The 23,169-nt window shown below is 44.1% G+C and overlaps 1 protein-coding gene across 1 annotated transcript; it reads left to right on the plus strand.

The window, feature by feature from the left end:
- The first annotated feature begins 12,715 nt into the window (after nucleotides 1-12,715).
- On the plus strand, nucleotides 12,716-19,850 carry LOC110498442 (zinc finger protein 330). The gene is made up of 10 exons (XM_021575059.2): nucleotides 12,716-12,866; nucleotides 13,267-13,412; nucleotides 13,547-13,566; nucleotides 13,969-14,039; nucleotides 14,243-14,319; nucleotides 14,807-14,933; nucleotides 15,088-15,192; nucleotides 15,442-15,488; nucleotides 18,414-18,531; nucleotides 18,851-19,850. The coding sequence occupies exons 2-10, from the start codon at nucleotides 13,293-13,295 to the stop codon at nucleotides 19,135-19,137; spliced, it is 972 nt and encodes a 323-aa protein (XP_021430734.2). The 5' UTR covers nucleotides 12,716-12,866; nucleotides 13,267-13,292; the 3' UTR covers nucleotides 19,138-19,850.
- Nucleotides 19,851-23,169: the final 3,319 nt, after the last annotated feature.

Below are 23,169 nucleotides of genomic sequence, written 5' to 3' on the forward strand. Positions count from 1 at the left end.
AGGGATTCTCTCGCCGCAATAATCTGAGACCTGTATCGGGCCCAGAGTCAGCGGAAATGCATCGCGCCACGGATTTCGTTTCAGGGCTGCTGAAGGATGCTCTTGCCTTAGATGAAAAGCCCCTGATTGATCGTGCCCACCGGTCGCAGCGTCCAAAGCCCCGTGATGGGGAGAGGCCCCGTGACAAAATTCTTCGAGTGCACTTTTTTCATGAGAAGATGGAGATTCTCCGACGAGCCCGCAATACCACTCTGAGCTTTCATGGACAGAGCTTCTCCATCTACCAGGACTACTCCCCTACTGTTTCCAGGCAGCGCGCAGCTTTCGGACAGGCCAAACGAGTACTTCGGGACCATCCAGGTGTGAAATATGGACTGCGATTCCCGGCCCGTTTATGGCTATCTCATGAGGGTAAAGACTACACATTTGAGTCTCCGGATGAGGCTATGGCTCACATTCAACGTCACATCAAGAAGTCATTGTTCAGTTCTAATGTTGTCATTCTGTCTTTTAAGGTTTTTTTCTGTACTTTTTCCAAACATCTACCACCGTAGTACATTATTACTCTGAGACAAGTTATTCTGGGGGTTTTGGGTGCTCATTGCTTTTCCATTCTATGCTCTAATGACAGGGTTGAATAATGGGAATGCGCAGAGGGGCCGAAATAATGCCATCAAGTACATTTGATGGAACATCAAAGGGGTTAATAACCCGGTGAAGCATAAGAGGGTGTTGACACACTTAAAAGGTTTGAATGCAAATATTGCATTTCTACAAGAGACTCACTTGAGGACTGGTGAGCATTTTAGGATGCGTAAGGACTGGGTTGGTCAAGTGTTCCACTCAAACTTTCATAGTAAATCAAGAGGTGCTGCTATTCTGGTTGATAAAGCTACTCCCTTTGTAGCTTCTGAGGTTATTGCAGATACTAAGGGACGATACGTCATAGTAACCTGTAAACTGTTTTCTACCCCTCTTGTTTTGGCTAGTGTTTATGCTCCCAATTGGGATGACACAAGTTTCATTTCTTACTTTCTGTCTGCTATTCCCAATTTAGATTCTCCTTTGTTGATTTTAGGGGGGGATTTCAACTGTAAAATGTCCCCAGTTCTTGACAAGTCCTCACAAACAACTACAGGCCCATCTAAATGTGCCCTACTTGTTCAATCCTTTCTTCAGAAATATGCTACGTTTCCTACATCCTACAGATAGACAGTATTCCTTTTATTCTCATGTTCATCAAACATACTCCCGGATTGATGACTTCTTTTTGGACAAAAAACTTCTGCCTAACCTTCGGCAGTGTACCGCCGAGAGTTTTGTTATTTCTGACCATTCACCATTAGTGCTTGAACTAGAGTTTCCCCAGCGACCTCCTATGTGTTATCAATGGCGTCTCAACCCCATTTTACTCTCAGATAAGGAGTTTGTCAATTTCATTTCTTCTGAAATCACCTTATTCCTAGAAACTAATTCAACACCAGGTATGTCCTGCTCTACCATATGGGAGTCTCTCAAAGCATACCTACATGGCCAAATTATTTCTTATACAGCCAACCAAAACAGAGTTCCCTCTCAGCGACTTCGGGACCTGAGCGAGTCCATAGCCACATTGGATGAGAAGTATGCTACGGATCCTTCCTCTGATCCGTATAAAGAGCGCCAACTACTCCAATCTGAATTTGATGAGCTTTCTACCAGGCAAGCTGAACAGTTACTATTGCGAGCTCGATACAAAGTCTATGAACAAGGCGACAAGGCCAGTAAACTCCTTGCACATCAGATCCGTAAATCTGAGGCCTCACGTTTAATCCCACAAATAAGGACCCCATCTGGTGCCACCACAGTTATACATAAAGAAATCAATAATCAATTCAAACAATTTTACTCTGCGCTATACACCTCTGAATCCCTTCAAGACCCTTTGCTGAATGATTCCTTCTTTAATGGCTTGAATATGCCTTCAATTGATACAGACTCCCATGACTGTCTAGAAGAAGAATTGCAACAGCAGTGCCAGCAATGAAAAGTGGTAAATCACCGGGTCCGGACGGTTTTCCAACCGAATTTTACAGGACGTTTTCTGGTCTGCTTTGCCCATACTTGTCTCGACTATTTGCAGAGTGCCTTAATACTTCAAAGCTACCGCCTAGTCTTTATCAGGCTTCAATTTCATTACTATTAAAGAAAAACAAAGACCCCCTGGAATGTGGATCCTATCGCCCAATCTCGCTTTTAAACTGTGATTACAAAATCCTAGCTAAGCTTTTAGCCATCCGTACGGAAGGCTTGCTGCACCAAGTAATACACTCTGACCAGACTGGCTTTGTGAGAAACAGGCATTTATTTTTCAATATTAGGCGCCTTGTGAATATACTGTACTCCCCAGCGTCGGAGGACCCGGAGGTGGTGGTCTCACTTGATGCGTAAAAAGCGTTTGACCGCATTGAGTCGGATTGCCTAACAGCTGCCCTTTATAGATTTGGCTTTGGCCCAAAATTCCTTGCGTGGATAAAGATTCTTTATTTTTCTCCCATGGCTTTGGTACGGACTAATAACTTGTCCTCTGACTATTTTCCCTTGCACCGCGGATCCAGATAGGGTTGTCCACTCCGCCCTTGTTGTTTGCTTTGGCAATCGAGCCTCTCGCCATTGCACTACGCTCTAATGATGCCATTCAAGGTATAACCAGGGCGGGCTTGGAGCAGAAAGTCTGGCTATATGCTGACGACCTCCTTTTTGTTTATCTCCAACCCTGATACCTCATTGCCACGTGCCCTATCTGTTCTTAAAAAGTTTGGATCAATCTCAGGGTACAAGCTGAATCTAGGTAAGAGTGAGCTTTTTCTGGTAAACAAGGCTGCTTTAAAGTGCTCTTTTACAAGTTCTCAGTTTAGGATTGTCCGGGATCAATTCACCTACTTGGGAGTAAAAGTGACAAGGAAATATTCCAATTTGTTTCAGGAAAACTTTGTTGCTCTAGCAGACAGATTGAAACAATCTTTTACTTTTTGGAATTCGCTATCCCTTTCACTTATCGGAAGGATTAATGTCATTAAAATGACTGTGTTGCCCAAATTTTAATATTTATTTCAATGTTTACCCATTTTTATTCCAAAATATTTTTTATCTCACCGGATCAAACATTCATGCATTTTACTTATTTTTATATTTCTTTCAATGTTTACCCATTTTTATTCCAAAATCTTTTTTATTTCACCGGATCAAACATTCATGCATTTTATTTGGGATGGCAAGGTACCATGGATTGGTAGAAAACATTTACAGAAGCCTAGGTCATTGGGGGGTTTAGCTCTACCAAATTCTCAGACATACTACTGGGCTGCAAATTTCAGAGCCGTTCTGTACTGGCTGCAGACGGATCCTACTGGCCCTAGACCACTCTGGGTCCAGATGGAGTCTGAATCGTGTAAACCTGCAGCACTTTCCTCTGTGTTGTGCTCGTCTCTCCCAGTGTCCCTAGGCAAAAGGTGTGTCAACCCAATTGTAAAGCAGTCTCTTAAAATTTGGAATCAGTTCCATTTAGCCTTTAGCCTCCCAGGCTTTTCTCTATCAGGCCCAATCAATCAGAACATTTTATTTCCTCCATCTTTGAATGATGGGGCTTTTGGCATTTGGCACTCACTAGGCCTCTCCTCGCTAGCCCAATTATTTTTTGATGATACATTTGCCTCTTTTTCTCAGCTGCAGGAAAAGTTCAATCTGCCCCAATCCCACTTTTTCCACTATCTCCAGACTAGAAACTTTGTCAGAGCTAACACACCTGGATTTCCCCATAGGCCTGCGAATACAGCTATAGAGAGCATCTTGGAGCTGAACAAGCTTCCTAGGGGCGCAATTTCAGATGTATATGCAATCATTCATGACCTACAGAACCCTTCTTTGGTGCCTTTAAAGACTCGATGGGAAAAGGATTTGGGGGAGGAACTTGGGGAAGACGCCTGGGAATCTGTGCTGCACAGGGTGCACTCGTCCTCTTTTAGCACTAGACACAGCCTCATTCAATTCAAGGTGGTTCACCGTATCCACTGGTCGGGGGCCAAACTTGGAAGAATATTCTCTGATTTTGATCCTACCTGTGTCAGATGTAAAGTGGAATCAGCCACACTGTTGCATATGTTTTGGGGCTGTCATAAACTGTCAGGTTTCTGGGAATTAATATTTAAATATTTCTCTGATATATATGACACTGTTATAGATCCGTCTCCCCTTACAGCCCTTTTTGGAGTACTGCCCATAGGTACCCCCCTATCAGCAATCCACTGTTGCTTATACAACTCTTTTGGCTAGACGGCTAATACTACAGAACTGGAAAATGGCAGCTCCCCCATCTTATAAATATTGGGTGAGAGATGTGTTGTGCTCTCTGAAACTAGAAAAAAATTACATTCAATACACGTGGGAACCCCAAACTGTTTAATGAGGCTTGGGCTCCATTCCGGTCTTACTTTAAACAGTCCATCCTCTGATGGCATTCCAATTAAAACTAAAATAAGTCTGTATTTGACCCCCCTGTGACGGATTGGAGGAGCTTTTCTCTGTGTTTTTGCTGGGGGGGTGGGGGGGGCATTAAGGTTCATGTGCTTATTGATTGTGCCCCGCGGATGCCTTGTTCATCTTGCCCGGGCAGAGACTGAAGTGTGAGCTTGTTTTTCCCAGTTATTTTTATTTTTACATTTCGTTCACGCCTACATGAATAATAATATTATTTTTTTATTTTAAAGCATTGTAAACTTTATTTTTGGTCCAGTGGATGGTCGGTTTGTGGCCATGACTGTCTGTGAGTGGTTGCATTTCTCCACCCTTATCCCTTGACTGTTTACAGGAACAATGGTGAGGTGTTTGCTCTGTCCCTGTACTATAGATTGCCCTGTCCCTGTACTATAGATTGCCCTTTAACCTTTGTAGCCTTCTGCCCGGTGTGTTTAACTTGTCTAAAGTATGGCATCTTTAAAGCAATTTTTTTATTTGTATTTTTGTTCTTTTTTTTCTAGTTGAGTATATTATTTATATTGCTTTATGTTGTCCTGTCTGTCTTTGTGTGTGTGTAAAACTTAATAAACAGAGTTAAAAAAATAAAATAAAAAGAATATGTGTTATGGTGAGTGAATGAGGACCCAAAAGCGAACTAACTAAAACAGAGCTTCTTTAATAACAAAACGTAGGTAGGCTCAGATAGACCGGCAGATTCCGACAGGACAGGACAAGGTTACAGCAAACATGACGATAGTCTGGCTCAGGCATGAAACACAAACAAACAAGAATCCGACAAGGACAGGAGCAGAAACAGAGGGAGATATAGGGACCTAATCAGAGGGAAAAAGGGAACAGGTGGGGAACGGGGTGAATGGGTAGTTAGGAGGAGACAGGGAACAGCTGGGGGAAAGAAGGGGAGAAAAGGTAACCTGACACGACCAGCAGAGGGAGACAGGGTGAAGGGAAAGGACAGAGACAAGACAACATGACAGTACCCCCCCACTCACCGAGCGCCTCCTGGCGCACTCGAGGAGGAAACCTGGCGGCAACGGAGGAAATCCTCGATCAGCGCACGGTCCAGCACGTCCCGAGAGGGAACCCAACTCCTCTCCTCAGGACCGTACCCCTCCCAATCGACAAGGTACTGGTGACCACGGCCCCGAGGACGCATGTCCAAAATCCTGCGGACCCTGTAGATGGGTGCGCCCTCGACAAGGATGGGGGGGGGGGGGGGGGAAGACGAGCGGGGGCGCGAAGAACGGGCTTAATGCAGGAGACGTGGAAGACCGGGTGGACGCGACGAAGGTATCGCGGAAGAAGAAGTCGAACTGCGACAGGATTAATGACCCGAGAAATACGGAACGGACCAATGAACCGCGGGGTCAACTTGCGAGAAGCCGTCTTAAGGGGAAGGTTCTGAGTGGAGAGCCAAACTCTCTGACCGCGACAATATCTAGGACTCTTAGTTCTACGCTTATTAGCAGCCCTCACAGTCTGCGTCCTATAACGGCAAAGTGCAGACCTGACCCTCTTCCAGGTGCGCTCGCAACGTTGGACAAAAGCCTGAGCGGAGGGGACGCTGGACTCGGCGAACTGAGATGAGAACAGCGGAGGCTGGTACCCGAGGCTACTCTGAAAAGGAGATAGCCCGGTCGCAGACGAAGGAAGCGAGTTGTGGGCGTATTCTGCCCAGGGGAGCTGTTCTGACCAAGACGCAGGGTTGCGAAAAGAAAGACTGCGTAAGATGCGACCAATAGTCTGATTGGCCCGTTCTGCTTGACCGTTAGACTGGGGGTGAAAGCCGGAAGAGAGACTGACGGAAGCCCCAATCAAACGGCAAAACTCCCTCCAAAATTGAGACGTGAATTGCGGACCTCTGTCCGAAACGACGTCTGACGGAAGGCCATGAATTCTGAAAACATTCTCGATGATGATTTGTGCCGTCTCTTTAGCAGAAGGAAGCTTAGCAAGGGGAATGAAATGGGCCGCCTTAGAGAACCTATCGACAACCGTAAGAATAACAGTCTTCCCCGCTGACGAAGGCAGTCCGGTGACAAAATCTAAGGCGATGTGAGACCACGGTCGAGAGGGAATAGGAAGCGGCCTGAGACGGCCGGCAGGAGGAGAGTTACCGGACTTAGTCTGCGCGCAGACCGAACAAGCAGCCACGAAACGACGCGTGTCATGCTCCCGGGTGGGCCACCAAAAACGCTGGCGAATGGAAGCAAGCGTACCCCGAACGCCAGGGTGGCCGGCTAACTTGGCAGAGTGAGCCCACTGAAGAACGGCCAGACGAGTAGGAACGGGAACGAAAAGAAGGTTCCTAGGACAAGCGCGCGGCGACGGAGTGTGAGTGAGCGCTTGTTTTACCTGCCTCTCAATTCCCCAGACAGTCAACCCGACAACACGCCCCTCAGGGAGAATCCCCTCGGGGTCAGTGGAGGCTACTGAAGAACTGAAGAGACGAGACAAAGCATCAGGCTTGGTGTTCTTAGAGCCCGGACGATAAGAAATCACGAACTCGAAACGAGCGAAAAACAGCGCCCAACGCGCCTGACGCGCATTAAGTCGTTTGGCAGAACGGATGTACTCAAGGTTCCTATGGTCAGTCCAAACGACAAAAGGAACGGTCGCCCCCTCCAACCACTGTCGCCATTCGCCTAGGGCTAACCGGATGGCGAGCAGTTCGCGGTTACCCACATCATAGTTACGTTCCGACGGCGACAGGCGATGAGAAAAATACGCGCATGGGTGGACCTTGTCGTCAGAGAGGGAGCGCTGAGAAAGAATGGCTCCCACGCCCACCTCTGACGCGTCAACCTCGACAACGAACTGTCTAGAGACGTCAGGTGTAACAAGGATAGGAGCGGATGTAAAACGATTCTTGAGGAGATCAAAAGCTCCCTGGGCGGAAACGGACCACTTAAAGCACGTCTTGACAGAAGTAAGGGCTGTGAGAGGAGCGGCCACCTGACCGAAATTACGGATGAAACGACGATAGAAGTTCGCGAAGCCGAGAAAGCGCTGCAGCTCGACGCGTGACTTAGGGACGGGCCAATCAATGACAGCTTGGACTTTAGCGGGATCCATCTTAATGCCTTCAGCGGAAATAACAGAACCGAGAAATGTGACGGAGGAGGCATGAAAAGTGCACTTCTCAGCCTTCACAAAAAGACAATTCTCTAAAAGGCGCTGGAGGACACGTCGAACGTGCTGAACATGAATCTGGAGTGACGGTGAAAAAATCAGGATATCGTCAAGGTAAACGAAAACAAAGATGTTCAGCATGTCTCTCAGGACATCATTGACTAATGCCTGAAAGACAGCTGGAGCGTTAGCGAGGCCGAAAGGAAGAACCCGGTATTCAAAGTGCCCTAACGGAGTGTTAAACGCCGTCTTCCACTCGTCCCCCTCCCTGATGCGCACGAGATGGTAAGCGTTACGAAGGTCCAACTTAGTGAAAAACCTGGCTCCCTGCAGGATCTCGAAGGCTGAAGACATAAGAGGAAGCGGATAACGATTCTTAACTGTTATGTCATTCAGCCCTCGATAATCTATGCAGGGGCGCAGAGACCCGTCCTTCTTCTTGACAAAAAAAAACCCCGCTCCGGCGGGAGAGGAGGAGGGGACTATGGTACCGGCGTCAAGAGCTACAGACAAATAATCCTCGAGAGCCTTACGTTCGGGAGCCGACAGAGAGTATAGTCTACCCCGGGGGGGAGTGGTTCCCGGAAGGAGATCAATACTACAATCATACGACCGGTGTGGAGGAAGAGAGGTGGCCCTGGACCGACTGAACACCGTGCGCAGATCGTGATATTCCTCCGGCACCCCTGTCAAATCACCAGGCTCCTCCTGTGAAGAAGAGACAGAGGAAACAGGAGGGATAGCAGACATTAAACATTTCACATGACAAGAGACGTTCCAGGAGAGGATAGAATTACTAGACCAATTAATGGAAGGATTATGACAAACTAGCCAGGGATGGCCCAAAACAACAGGTGTAAAAGGTGAACGAAAAATCAAAAAAGAAATGGTTTCGCTATGATTACCAGAAACAGTGAGGGTTAAAGGTAGCGTCTCACGCTGAATCCTGGGGAGAGGACTACCATCCAGGGCGAACAAGGCCGTGGACTCCCTTAACTGTCTGAGAGGAATGTCATGTTCCCGAGCCCAGGTCTCGTCCATAAAACAGCCCTCCGCCCCAGAGTCTATTAAGGCACTGCAGGAAGCTGACGAACCGGTCCAGCGTAGATGGACCGACAAGGTAGTGCAGGATCTTGAAGGAGAGACAGGAGTAGTAGCGCTCACCAGTAGCCCTCCGCTTACTGATGAGCTCTGGCTTTTACTGGACATGAAGTGACAAAATGACCAGCAGAACCGCAATAGAGACAGAGGCGGTTGGTGATTCTCCGTTCCCTCTCCTTAGTCGAGATGCGGATACCTCCCAGCTGCATAGGCTCAGCTCCCGAGCCGGCAGAGGAAGATGGTAGTGATGCGGAGAGGGGGGCAACGGAGAACGCGAGCTCCTTTCCACGAGCTCGGTGACGCAGATCAACCCGTCGCTCAATGCGAATAGCGAGTTCAATCAGGGAATCCACGCTGGAAGGGACCTCCCGGGAGAGAATCTCATCCTTTACCTCTGCGCGGAGACCCTCCAGAAAACGAGCGAGCAAAGCCGGCTCGTTCCAGCCACTGGAGGCAGCAAGAGTGCGAAACTCAATAGAGTAGTCTGTTATGGATCGATTACCTTGACATAGGGAAGACAGGGCCCTGGAAGCCTCCTCCCCAAAAACAGATCGATCAAAAACCCGTATCATCTCCTCCTTAAAGTCCTGATACTGGTTAGTACACTCAGCCCTTGCCTCCCAGATTGCCGTGCCCCACTCACGAGCCCGTCCAATAAGGAGAGATATGACGTAGGCGACACGAGCAGTGCTCCTGGAGTAAGTGTTGGGCTGGAGAGAAAACACAATATCACACTGGGTGAGGAACGAGCGGCATTCAGTGGGCTCCCCAGAGTAACACGGCGGGTTATTGATTCTGGGCTCCGGAGATTCGAAAGCCCTGGAAGTGGCCGGTGGATCGAGGCGGAGATGGTGAACCTGTTCTGTGAGGTTGGAGACTTGGGTGGCCAGGGTCTCAACGGCATGTCGAGCAGCAGACACTTCCTGCTCGTGTCTGCCTAGCATCGCTCCCTGGATCCCGACGGCTGAGTGGAGAGGATCCGAAGTCGCTGGGTCCATTCTTGGTCGGATTCTTCTGTTATGGTGAGTGAATGAGGACCCAAAAGCGAACTAACTAAAACAGAGCTTCTTTAATAACAAAACGTAGGTAGGCTCAGATAGACCGGCAGATTCCGACAGGACAGGACAAGGTTACAGCAAACATGACGATAGTCTGGCTCAGGCATGAAACACAAACAAACAAGAATCCGACAAGGACAGGAGCAGAAACAGAGGGAGATATAGGGACCTAATCAGAGGGAAAAAGGGAACAGGTGGGGAACGGGGTGAATGGGTAGTTAGGAGGAGACAGGGAACAGCTGGGGGAAAGAAGGGGAGAAAAGGTAACCTGACACGACCAGCAGAGGGAGACAGGGTGAAGGGAAAGGACAGAGACAAGACAACATGACAATATGCATATCCTTGCCTCTGGGGTTGAGCTACAGGCAGTTAGATTAGGGTATGTCTTCAGGGGGAAATTGAGAACAAAGGGATGCAGCCATAACAGGTTAACCGATGTTTTAACCAACTCAGCTTTAACTCTGTGGCGATCAAATAAGACAGCGAGAGCCCCTGCAGGTTTTCCTTATCTGGAACTGTCTGCTAAGTGATAATAAACTATGGTGAGACTTCAGGAGTTAATCCAGAGACAGTGTGTCAGGTATGGGCTCTAGTGAGTTGGAATTAACTTTTGAACCTGCTTTGTCCTGGTCGAGATAACCTATGACGTCATATGTGATATATAAGCTGTTGTACATGGTTCTATGAGCAGCGCTCTCGAGAATAAATGCTATTGGCTCATTTTGGTAGACTGGCCTCTGTCTATTTTATGCAAATAAGGATCTTACAAATTCTTAGAAACAGACAGAGGGATTTTAAATGAATTGGTTAATGAACACATATAGGAATTGTTAAATTCCTTTGACCATTACACTGAACAAAAATATAAAAGCAACATGTAAAATGTTGATCCCATGTTTCATGAGCTGAAATAAAATATTCCAAATGCTCCATATGCACAAAAAGCTTATTTTATTGATTAAACAGCATGATCATTACACAGGTGCACCTTGTGCTGCAGTCAATGTTACCCATTGAGCGTGTTTGGGATGCTCTGGATCGACGTGTCAGCGTCGGATCAGCGTGTTCCAATATTCAGCAACTTCGCACAGCCATTGAAGAGGAGTGGGACAACATTCCACAGGCCAAAATCAACAGCCTGATCAACTCTATATGAATGAGATGTGTGGCGCTGCATGAGGCAAATGTTGGTCACACCTGATATGGACTGGTTTTCTGATCCACACCCTTACCTTTTTTTTAAGCTATATGTGACCAACAGATTCATATCTGTATTCCCAGTCATGTGATATCCATAGATTAGGGCCTAATGAATTTATTTCAATTGACTGATTTCCTTATGTGAACTGAAACTCAGTAAAATCGTTGAAATTGTTGCATGTTGCATGTATATTTTTGTCTAGTATACATTTACAGACATGTAGTAGCCTAGTACTGTAGCCTATTTCTTTTGCTGTGAAGGTGTGTTAGGCCTGTGTTCTGCAGACCAGGTGTAGAACCTTCTTCGGGATTGGTGTCCCTTCCACGGGACGGTTGAGCTAACGTAGGCTAATGCGATTAGCATGAGATTGTAAGTAACAAGAACATTTCCAAGGACATAGACACATCTGATATTGGCAGAAAGCTTAAATTATTGTTACTCTAACTGCACTGTCCAATTTACAGTAGCTATTACAGTGAAATAATACCATGCTAATGTTTGAGGAGAGTGCATCATTTTGAACATGAAAAATTATTAATAAACATATTTTGGCAGTCTTGATACATTTTTAACAAAAATACAATGGTTCATTCAATCAGTCTAAAACGCTGCACATACACTGCTGCCATCTAGTGGACAGAATCTAAATTGCACCTGGGCTGGAATAATACATCATGGCCTTTCTCTTGCATTTCAAAGATGATGGTACAAAAAAAATACAAAATAACTTTTTTTTCCTTCGTATTATCTTTTACCAGATCTATTCTGTTATATTCTCCTACATTCCTTTCACATTTCCACAAAGTTCAAAGTGTTTCCTTTCAAATGGTACCAAGAATATGCATATCCTTGCTTCAGGCAGTTAGTTTGGGTATGTCATTTTAGAAGATTTTTTTTTTTTAAAGGGGTGTATCCTTAAGAGGTAGACTTAAGTTCCAAGGGCCTTGCTGACTGACCCATTGTGTGATAATGGTGAGATATTGTTTTGCACCACTGCAGTTAGCCTATGTTGTTCTGGATACAGTGAAACATTCACTCATTCCTGGCTGCAGAATAGCCACACATTCCCCTGTATAGTTCTTAAGCAGATACTGTTCCACCATCAGCCATCAATGTTTGTCTGTCCCCCTATCAGATAATATCGAGGTACAAAATGGGGTTGGGGGGGGGCGGGGGGGGGGGTACAGAGAACTACTGGTGTGAAACATAGACATCAGAGGAGACTGGTGTGAGGAGCTATAGGAAGATAGGCTCACTGTAATAGCTGGAATGGAATGAGTCAAACATGTGGTTTCCATATGTGTGATGTGTTTGATACCGTCCATTTTATTCCAGCCATAAGAATGAGCCCGCCCTCCTATAGCTCCTCCCACCAGCCTCCACTGATTGATAAGGCTAAAGGAACCTCCAAAACCTCAAGCATGTGTGATGAAAAGAATGGTTTACTGCCATCTTCTGGGGCATTGTGAACCCATTCACTGTAGTTTACGTTACAGAAAGAAACATTGCAAAGGCTTCATTGGTAAAAACCCAATTCATTTTAACAGCATTCATGGGTCATGGTGGCAGGGAGACTGAAGTGACTTTAGAATATAGTATAAATACAATAAGTATGCATTTTTTAACTAGCGTTGATAATAACAGCCTTAATTGGCCAAACCATGATGTAATATACAATTCATACTTTAATATAACATTTCATTGAGCGCAAGGGAAATTAATGTACAATAGAAATATAGGAACTCACATAGGAACGATTAAGGCGGATTATAATTCAGGCGAGAAGAATTCTCAGTCGGACTAAATATCCGTTCTGTAACTTCCGTTTTCAGCTGAGCCAGCCGTGGATTGCAACACTCCTGGTAAGTCTCTCTTTACATTTTGGGTTATACTGTGTTAAAAAAATGTATAAACAGCACACATCGGTTAAGGCTTTTATCTATTAATTATAAAATTACATGTCGTTGCTGCATCTGGTATTTCCATGAAGTCAAGCTAGTTAGCGCGTGTTTGAACCGTGTTGCTCAGCACACGTACAGTAACGTTTAGTTATAACGTTAGATACCTAAATAGCTGTTTTTTATTTTTTTTTACGTAGATACCTAGTTAACTAGCTAATACAGTTTTAAAACATTTATATTTTCGTAAGGACCTAGACTAATGATGTGTGTCCAGTCTGTCAAGGTGTGATGCCATTGACTGAGCTGGCTTGCTTGGTTCGTTAGTTAGTTAGTGGTTTGCTAATCCCCCACATGCCTTCAGGTAAAGCCATCGATAGAAACTGAAAGATGCCGAAAAAGAAGACTGGTGCACGCAAGAAGGCAGAGAACCGCAAGGAACGGGAGAAACAGACTCGAGCCAACAAGGGCTTTGTTGACGTTGCAAAGTCCCCTTGCAATTCAGCAATGGTATGGAATAATATACATGTTCTCATCACAGCACAATATGAAATGGATAGCCAACAATGACTGTAAATCATGATTATTTCCCTAGTACTTACTGTCGTCCTCATACTTACTGTAGTCCTCATCTTGTGTTGCAGGAATGTGACAAATGCCAGAGGTAAGACATCTTCAATATTTTTTTTTACATTCATCTTAATGGATAACTTAACTAGCTAACATTGGGGCTCCCGAGTGGCGCGGTGGCCTAAGGCACTGCATCTCAGTGCTAGAGGTGTCACTACAGACCCTGGTTCAATTTCAGGCTGTATCACAACCAGACGTGATTGGGAGAACCATAAGGCAGTGCACAATTTCCCCAGCGTCGTTAGGGTTTGGCCGGGGTAGGCCGTCATTGTAAATAAGAATTTGTTCTTAATTGAGTTGCCTAGTTAAATAAAGGTTAAATTGTGTGAACACATTCAACTATTTGAACAAGATGCACTATTTCTTTATTAGCAACTGTAATCTACAGGTGATGGAGGCTTTGACACTTTGTTCCCCTGTTTCAATGACACCCAAGACGGCAGAAGAACAGAGCTTTCTGCTACTTCTGTGCAAACGTTCAGAAGCTGCCCCAGTGCGGTCAATGTGGTGAGTCTAAGATAAATTGTGACGCATGGAATGTTTCTGATTTTAAAATCCCTTGAGCTCTTTGAGGCCAACTTAATTCGACACTTGATTTATCCCCTCAAGTGGCAAAGAAATATATTGCACAATATTACATGTAAGATGTTTGTATAGGAGTGCAAGAACCATGTATTATGTTGTGGTGTGATACTGTATTCCAACTAAAGGCAAAACCAAATGCATGAAGTCATCAGACTGTGTCATCAAGCACCCAGGGATCCACGCTACGGGAATGGGCATGGTGGTAAGAGATGAGAGCCATTTGAAAAACTTTATTGAGATGGGAGTAATAAATACTCAGTAGTAATCATTAATGCACACCATAGCAAAACGTTTCGCAATGGAAAACAAGTGTTTCTTATCGGTCAAATTCAGGTAGTCCCCGATAGTTTGCCTCCTTTGGTTTCTAGTGAATATGGCCACGGGATGTATTCATTATGCCGATTCTGTTGCAAAATGTTCTGCAAATGTACCCATTTACTCCAAATGAATTTTTTTTTGTTTCTATTGCACAAATTGAAGGTAAGTCTCTCCCTGTTTTGTTTTCTGTTTGCTTCCGTTTGGTTCTTAAATGGCAAATGGTTTCCATTGCCAGACATAATGAATACACCCCTGGTGAAGACCTACATCTATTTAACATTGTGATATGTGCCCAGATTGTTCACAGTCATGAGTTTATCATTGGATGTCTTTATGATATTGATATGTGAAGTGTTGTCTCTGTCCACAAGGGGGCTGTGTGTGACTTCTGTGAGGCCTGGGTGTGCCACGGGAGAAAGTGCCTCAGTACCCACGCTTGCACATGTCCTCTCATGGATGCCGACTGTATCGAGTGTGAACGCTGTGTATGGGACCATGGTAACTTATGCCATTTTATAATATTATCCAACCTGCCTGGTCTGCAAAACTAAACAAGGCTTTTTTTTATGTCCGTACATGCACCCAAATGCTGGTTGCCATCCACCTTGTGTCCCCTTTGTAATCATTCCCCCTTTTTTCCTATCTGTCACAGGGGGAAGGGTATACCGTTGCTCCTTCTGCCACAACTTCCTGTGTGAGGATGACCAGTTTGAGCACCAAGCCAGTTGCCAAGTCCTGGAGGCGGAGACTTACAAATGTGAGCAATTGGGGTGTCTTTCTCACCTGTCAAACATCCACATTGTGTTGGCTCATGAGAAATCAAGAGGTTTCAACACTATAACCTGTTGACGTTTAGCCTTAGGGCATACTTTGGCAGACATGAGGAACACCATGTTACGTATAGAAAAGTAGGCATTCTACCAGTTGAAAGTTTAGAGAAAGGTTCATCCCTAGCTATAGTGATTTTAATTAATGTATACTGTGTTTTCCCCCATGTTAATTTCAGGTGCTTCCTGCAACAGACTGGGGCAACACTCCTGCCTGCGTTGCAAGGTAATGGAAAATGAAGATCCAAGTATTCATACCCCTTGGATTTCTTCCTGTCGTGAGAATTTTCAATGATAATAACTGACAATCAATAGCTCTGACCAATCCCCGAGATCTGTAAGACCATGGGTTTAATAATAATTAGTCAAAGACTCTTATGCAAAAAGATATAACGTTCTCGTGAATAAAATGTACTAACATCAAAAATGCAAACCCGGTCTTTATAACACACACAAACAAGTTAAAATCTTAAGCTACACCTTGCTTAGACAGTCTGTTTAATCTGCAACATGTTTCATAATTTTCTGCAAGCCTAACAGTTTCAGGGTGGAATATTCTAATCATTACCTTTAAGCATATTCCCTTATCCCCAAAATGTTCTGATTTAGCATGGATTTAATTGTATTTGTTTTGTCCACAATCTAGTCAATATACTCTGTCAGTGGAATAACAATTCTAATTTTAAAAAAGATTAATACAATTGAGAAGTATCCTAAATTAGCTCAGAAGTAACATTTGGCTTAACAAATCACACAATAAGTTACATGGACTGAAATAATAGGGGTTGACGTGGTTTTTGAATGACTAACCCTTCCTCTGTCCCCCATACATAAAACATCTGTAAGGTCCCTAAGTCAAATTTCAAGCACAGACCAAGGATCTTTTCAAAAGCCTCATAAAGGTCAGTGATTGGTAGATGGGTAACAATAACAAATCAGACTTTGGATGTCTCTTTAAAAATGGTCAAGTTAATAATTATTATACCGATCCAAGGAATTCACTTTTTGGCCTAAATGCAATGCCTTGTGTTTGGCGCGCTATCCGACACAACACATCACTGAGTAACTGCCTCCTTATTTTCAAGCATGGTGGTGGCTGCATCATGGTATGGGTATGCTTGACATCGGCAAATACCAGGGAGGTTTTCAGGATGAAAAGAAACGGGATGGATCCAAGCCAGCGGTTCTCAAACCTGATCCTGGGGACCCAAAGTGGCGCACATTTTGTTTTTGCCTTAGCACCGCACAGCTGATTCAAATGATTAAAGCTTGATGGTGAGTTGATCATTTGAATTAGCTGTGGAGCGCTAAAAACTAAATGTGCGCCCCTCAGGGTCCCCAGGACCCGGATTGAGAACCACTGATCTAACAGACAACATCCTAGAGGAATACCTGGTTCAGTCTGCTTTACAAGAGACTCTGGGAGACAAATCCACCTTTCAGCAGGACAATAACTTACAAAGCAAGGCCGAATCTACGCGGGTGTTGCTTACCAAGAAGACAGTGAATGTTCCTGAGAGACGAGACTTAGAAATTGTTGTCTAGCCATGATCCCCAAAATATTGACAGAGCTTGAAGAATTATGAAAAGATTAATGGGCTAACATTGCACAATCCAGGTGTGTAAATCTCTTAGAAATTTACCCAAGAAGACTCCCGGCTGTAATTGCTGCCAAAGGTGATTTTAACATGTATTGACTTGGGAAGCTGAATACTTAAGCAACAACTATAATTTCTATTCATCTTAAATGTTAGACATTTGGTTGTTGAGAAAAATATAACTTTTTTAATCCCACTTTTTAACACAATGAAATGTGAAGCTATGGACACTTTTTAAGGCATTAAATCAACACAGTGTTATGTTGTAAACAATTGTCTCTCTCCCACTGTTCCTCATGCCAGTGTAGTTGTTTGTTACTGCTGTTGCCTCTATACACATTGACTGAGAGATCTACATGTACATGTGAGTCATTTAGCAGACATTCTTCTCCAGAGCGACTTGAGCCGTGCGTACACTACACGGCCCTGGTTTTAGCTGTCCCAGACAACTTTTTGAGATCGGAGACAAAATCCCCATGTTGTTGCCTACTCGTAGCTGTCACTGACCCGCTCACATTAAAATGAGCGTCGGAGTCACAATCTGAGGGCTACCGATCCCGTGTTTTATTTTATCGGCACAAAATCTGCACCGCTTTTGTAATGTGACATGTGCCACGACCAGTTTTGAGAACGGTGATCAGCGATAGCCAAATGAGAGCTAGCCAGGGAAGAAGACCAAGTTCTTGATTCGCATCACCCAGAATGTGCACTCGCTCGAGCAGGAGCGATGACTACTACTAGTATGGGTTTGCACTTGCCTTTCACCAAAGCCCAAATGTAAAATGGTTACAGCTCTGAAGTTCACACCGAATGTTATTTGGTCAAATGTATTGGCAAGATATTTCAACACTGTAGGGCAAGTGTGTTTTGTCTGACTGAACTTTTATGAGGCTGCTTTGAGCCACAGCTCGTTGTAGCTAGCTACGTTAACAATCTATCCACATTGTTTTGGCGAGACGGCGTGGTATGGAGAATCCTCCCGACCAAGTGAAGAATCGTGTAGTGTGTCAACACTCGTCTCTGCCAGATGGTTTACTATAGGAAATACGGTTGTTTAATGCTCGAGGCTCAGCATTGCTAGGATTTTTGAAAGTCGTGTCGTGTACGCCTGGCATTACAGTGAGTGCATTCGTCTTAAGGTAACTAGGTGAGAATCAGTCCTAAAGCAGCTATCAGCAGTCGGTGCTCGTAAGAAAAGGCAAGTGTTAGTGCAAGAAAGGCAAGGGTGTTGGTTCAGGGGGAAATGTGTAGATTCCCAGTTGCACTGTTAAATTAGTCGATTTGTCCGGTAAATAAGCACCCGTTTACCCGGTTACTTTTTTGCAGCGGCAGGTTTGGAGAATTAGGTTAAGGTTAGGAAAAGGGTTAAGGTTAGCTAAAATAAAAATGTTCTCCTAATCTGCTATGAAAAGTCACTTCCAGTCATGGCTGTATTCTCTCTAGTTACAACCATTTACCAGTGGGACAGGGAATACATTTCCTGGATTTGACGCATGACTGTAACCTATAGTAACAAGGCCCGTTTGGGTTGAACTGTGTCTCTCCCTCCCCAGGCCTGTTTCTGTGACGACCATGTGAAGAGTAAGGTGTTCAAACAGGACAAGGGTAAAAATCCTCCCTGCCCCAAGTGTGGCCATGAGACCCAGGAGACTAAGGACCTCAGCATGTCCAGTGAGTCTGCCATCTAACATCTAATCAGTGCTTAAGTCAGTCATGGATTAAAACTCTTCAGTCATTAAGAGGAAAACTGAGTACTGATGGCAGTGCAGTTGTATGTATACTGTAGTATCATAATTTTAGATGTTGATTGAGTCATTTTTGCATCATTACAAATCACTAGTTTTCATACTCTTTTCTTGTAGCAGATGTCAGATCTTAAACCTCAAACGCCACATTCAACGCCTTTTAATTGTTGTATATATGCACTCCCTGGATCGGGATTAGTACTCAACTCTCAGCTCATGTCTGTATTCCTGTACTCACCCTGCAGCCCGTACGACAAAGTTTGGCCGACAGAGTGGTGCTGACGAGGATAGCTACGGCTATGGAGGTTATGGAGCCTCTGGCTACGACTCCTACTGGAAGAACGTGTCATCGTCCGGAGGAGGGGAGGGAGATCAGGCAGAAGATGGCGGAGATTATGATGATGATGACGAGGAGGAGGAGGAGGAGGAAGATGAGGAGGAGGAGGAGGAGGAGGATGAGGAGGAAGAGATAGCTGACTCTCTGGCCGGTCTTAAAATTGAAGGGACCCTCGTGATCGAAGCAGTTCCCTAGACGGAGGTTGGTTCCCATCACATCTCCACCTCTCTGCTTCCCAAAGAAGAGGACTAGATATATACAAGGAGTGTGTGTGCAATGCATTGCAGTACACTGTAATAAGATGTTTAAAGTGATAGTTCATCACCATATGTGTACTGCTTGATTGTTTCTGTATTTGGTCATTAGCACGTTTAAAAAAGACAGTCCGTAATCCACAATTTCTGTATGGCTCTTGCCTAACATTGGTGAAATATCCTTTTTAAGTTTTAGGCTAAAATAATGTAACTTATCAGACAGGTTAACAGTAGGTTGTATTCATGGAAGCCAGGCTTCCCCAAATATTTGACCATTAAAACATTTTAAATTATTACATTTACTTTTCGTATCTCAGGGTTTTCAAAATGTTCCGTCAATTCCAAAGGTGCTGGAATCTCACCAGAGAAATCATCAAAGCGAGGGAAACAGTACCCCTCTGTCTCAGTATGTGTAGCCCATGTATCTGATGCTGTCTGGACCAAAAGAGTGTGACATGTTGTTAGCGTAGCATTTGATTGATTGATGCTAGCAAGCTTTTGGCCTCCCTTGATACATTTAAAATATATATATATATATATAATTAGCTTGCAAAATCGTCCCTTAAGCCATGGATTTGGACTTGTGGTTTTGACTTAATTCACTGTACAGGCCAATGATTATAATCTAACAATAAATGAATGTTGTGCCACTGACCTGAGATGTAGGCTCATGTTAATTATCTGGCAGACTTAGCTGGTTCGCTGTTGCCAATGCGAGGACGTTAGGCTAGCAAGCATTTTAGCCAGGTAGCCTATGACAACAAAAACAAAGTGTACTGTATGACAAAGCCATAGACCGTTCTGCCAACATGAAAAAGATGAGGATGACATTGGTGTTCTACAAGTGGGTGAGTCCATGTTTAGTTTTACTTGCGCACACACAGACAGAAAACAGGACAGCCACACAATATTTAGCAACATTGATTGGACTAAATTGTTTTTGGTGTCTTTTTAAGTTGGTTTTCAGCGTATTAAAGTATTTTATGTTTAAACTGAAATGGCGCTGGAATAACAGTGGCAGTGCTCCTGTTGTCTTTGTGCTGACTTGCGGTACCTCCACATATGCTGAGCACTTGTTGGCTGCTTTTCCTTCACTCTGCGGTCCAACTCATCCCAAACCATCTCAGTTGGGTTGAGGTCAGGTGATTGTGGAGGCCAGGTCATCTGATGCAGCACTCCATCATTCTCCTTCTTGGTCAAATAGCAGAAAGTGTCCTGTTGAAAATCAAAAAAGTCCTAACCAGATGGGATGGCATATCGCTGCGGAATGCTGTGGTGGCCATACTGGTTAAGTGTGCCTTGAATAGGAAATAAAACCAGCGAAGCACCATCACACCTCCATGCTTTACGGTGGGAACCACACATGCGGAGATCATCCGTTCACCTACTCAGCGTCTCACAAAGACACGGTGGTTGGAACCAAAAATCTCCAATTTGGACTCATCAGACCAAAGGACAGATTTCCACCGGTCTAATGTCCACTGCTCGTTTTTCTTGGATCAAGCAAGTCTCTTCTCCTTATTGGTGTCCTTTAGTAGTGTTTTTTTGTTGTTGCAGCAATTCGACCATGAACGTCTGATTCACACAGTCTCCTCTGAACAGTTGATGTTGAGATGTGTGTTACTTGAACTCTGACACATTTATTTGGGCTGCAATTTCTGTGGCTGGTAACTAATGAACTTATCCTCTGCAGCAGAGGTAACTCTGGGTCTTCCTTTCCTGTTGTCCTCATGAGAGCCAGTTTCATCATAGCCCTTGATGGTTTTTGCGACTGCACTTGAAGAAACTTTCAAAGTTCTTCACATTTTCCGCATTGACTGAACTTCGTGTCTTAAAGTAATGATGGACTGTCGTTACTCTGCTTATTTGAGCTGTTCTTACTATAAAATGGACTTGGTCTTTTACCAATCAGGGCTATCTTCTGTATACCAACCCTACCTTGTCACAACACAACTGATTGGCTCAAATGCATTAAGGAAAGACATTCCACAAATGATGTATCAAAGACATCTTAAATCAGTTTTGTTTTATGTTTTTCTGCCATGCATAATATGCGCTAGGCTATGTATTGTATAATGGCACAATCATAATTTTAATTCAGGTTATTGATTCGGCCTTGGGCTCATAAGCCTATCCATAAACTAATATGCATATGGTTGTTTTAAATTAATTATCACCTTTGAAAGTGCTGTCCATTTCGTTTACACTGTTTCAGCCTGCTGTGGAACTTCTTCTTTAAATGGATCATCACAGTGAGGTGAGTTGATTGCATTCACACTTCTTAATAGTGAGGACAAATGCGATTAAACTTGAAACTCACACACATCCTGTGTATGCCAGTTAGGCTCTACACCGGTTATAAAGCATATTAAATGTGCTCAAGTATAAGAAGTTATTTGGCCACTTTACAAACCCTATCAAAACATATAGGTCTATAGGCTAGGCTACATGAGGTAGGTGTGTGACTATGATTTAAAAGTAGCCAAAAAAAGGCAAGCTGTTTCTTGCCTTACTGCACACAAGCTGGGCATCATTCACAAGTGATAGGCTAATATTGTCACCCATTAGATTATTTTTAATTGAATGTCTTTACATATACTAAATAATGTGTAAAATGTATTTTGATTTAGAATGGACCGTTATCATGCACCTGTCTCAACTGGGGCACGGGGGAAAAAAATACATGTCATCTATGCACTTAAATATGGAAGGGAGGACGCTTTTCCCGTGGTTCATTTTCATTCAGGCCAGGTGTGCTATAATGCTGTTGTAAAGAGAAGCAATGTACTTAATATTATAGAAGTTGATAAATAAATACAGCAGGCCTAGCCTATAGAAAGCTGATGCCATCCTCTGCTTAGCCTATTGAAATGTTGCGAAATGTGAGCTCATGGGCTCATGAAGTGTTTTGATTAGATTTTCGATTACATTTGCATTGATGTCTGAGTGATTAGAGGGAGTACAAGACCGTTATCAAGTTTGGTAGGCAACTACTGACCAGCAGCATCAGAGCTTGGAGAAGCCTAATTACGGTGTTAAACGGTCACATGGAATTTGACCGCAGGTGTGGAAGTAATATGGGCACCCTAGTAGAGTTCCATGTAGTTATGGCTCTATTTAATACTTTGCGTTTCCTAGCCTCTGTTCTGAACCTGGGGGCTGTGAAGAGACCTCTGGTTGCATGTCTTGTGTTGTAACGATGAGTGTCTGAACTGTGTGCCAACTGCTTGAACAGACAGTTCGGTACCTTCAACACATCAATACCTAGCACAAAGACCAATAGTGATGCAGTCAATCTCTCAATGTTGAGCCAGCAGAAACTGACATGCATGTTACTGACACATCCGTATACATCTAAGTGCGATACGTGCTGCTTTGTTCTGGACAACTGCAATTTACCTATTTCCTTCTTTGCCACACATGACCACACAGCAGCTAGGGCCTGTAGGAGCTGTCTGGTTGACTGAGATGTCAAGAAGGCAGAGTAATGCCCTATCATGGACAGACTTCTTCCCATTTTTAGCAACCATTGAGTCTATATGATTTTACCATGGAAGCTTGTTATTTAGAGTTACACCTAGCATTTTAGTCTCCTCAGCTAGCTCAATAGCGACATTATTCAATAATAGATCTAAATGAGGTTTAGGGTTAAGCGAGTAATTTGTCCTAAAAATGATGCTTTTTAGTTTGAGATATTTAGCACAAGCCTATTGCTAGTTACCCATTCTAAAACTGACTGGAGCTGTATGTTACGTGTCTCAGTTATTTATTTTACTGTTGCAACCGTCATATATACTGTGGAGTCGTCAGCGTACCTAGGCACATAGGCTTTGTTGAAGGTCAGGGGAAGGTCATTTGTAAAAACTGAAAACAATGTCCTTAGCCAGCTGCCCTGTGGTACACCACACTCAATGGAATTTGCATGAGAGAGGCTTCTGTTAACTTTCTAATAAAACAAAGGGTTTTCGTTATC

Source organism: Oncorhynchus mykiss, chromosome 19, assembly GCF_013265735.2.
Source record: "Oncorhynchus mykiss isolate Arlee chromosome 19, USDA_OmykA_1.1, whole genome shotgun sequence".
Taxonomy (NCBI): domain Eukaryota; kingdom Metazoa; phylum Chordata; class Actinopteri; order Salmoniformes; family Salmonidae; genus Oncorhynchus; species Oncorhynchus mykiss.

Coding starts and splice junctions, on each gene's coding strand:
- LOC110498442 (XM_021575059.2), top strand. CDS start 13,293: ATGCCGAAAAAGAAGACTGGTGCACGCAAGAAGGCAGAGAACCGCAAG. Junction 14,320..14,806: donor CTACGGGAATGGGCATGGTG/GTAAGAGATGAG, acceptor TCTGTCCACAAG/GGGGCTGTGTGTGACTTCTG. Junction 18,532..18,850: donor TAAGGACCTCAGCATGTCCA/GTGAGTCTGCCA, acceptor CTCACCCTGCAG/CCCGTACGACAAAGTTTGGC.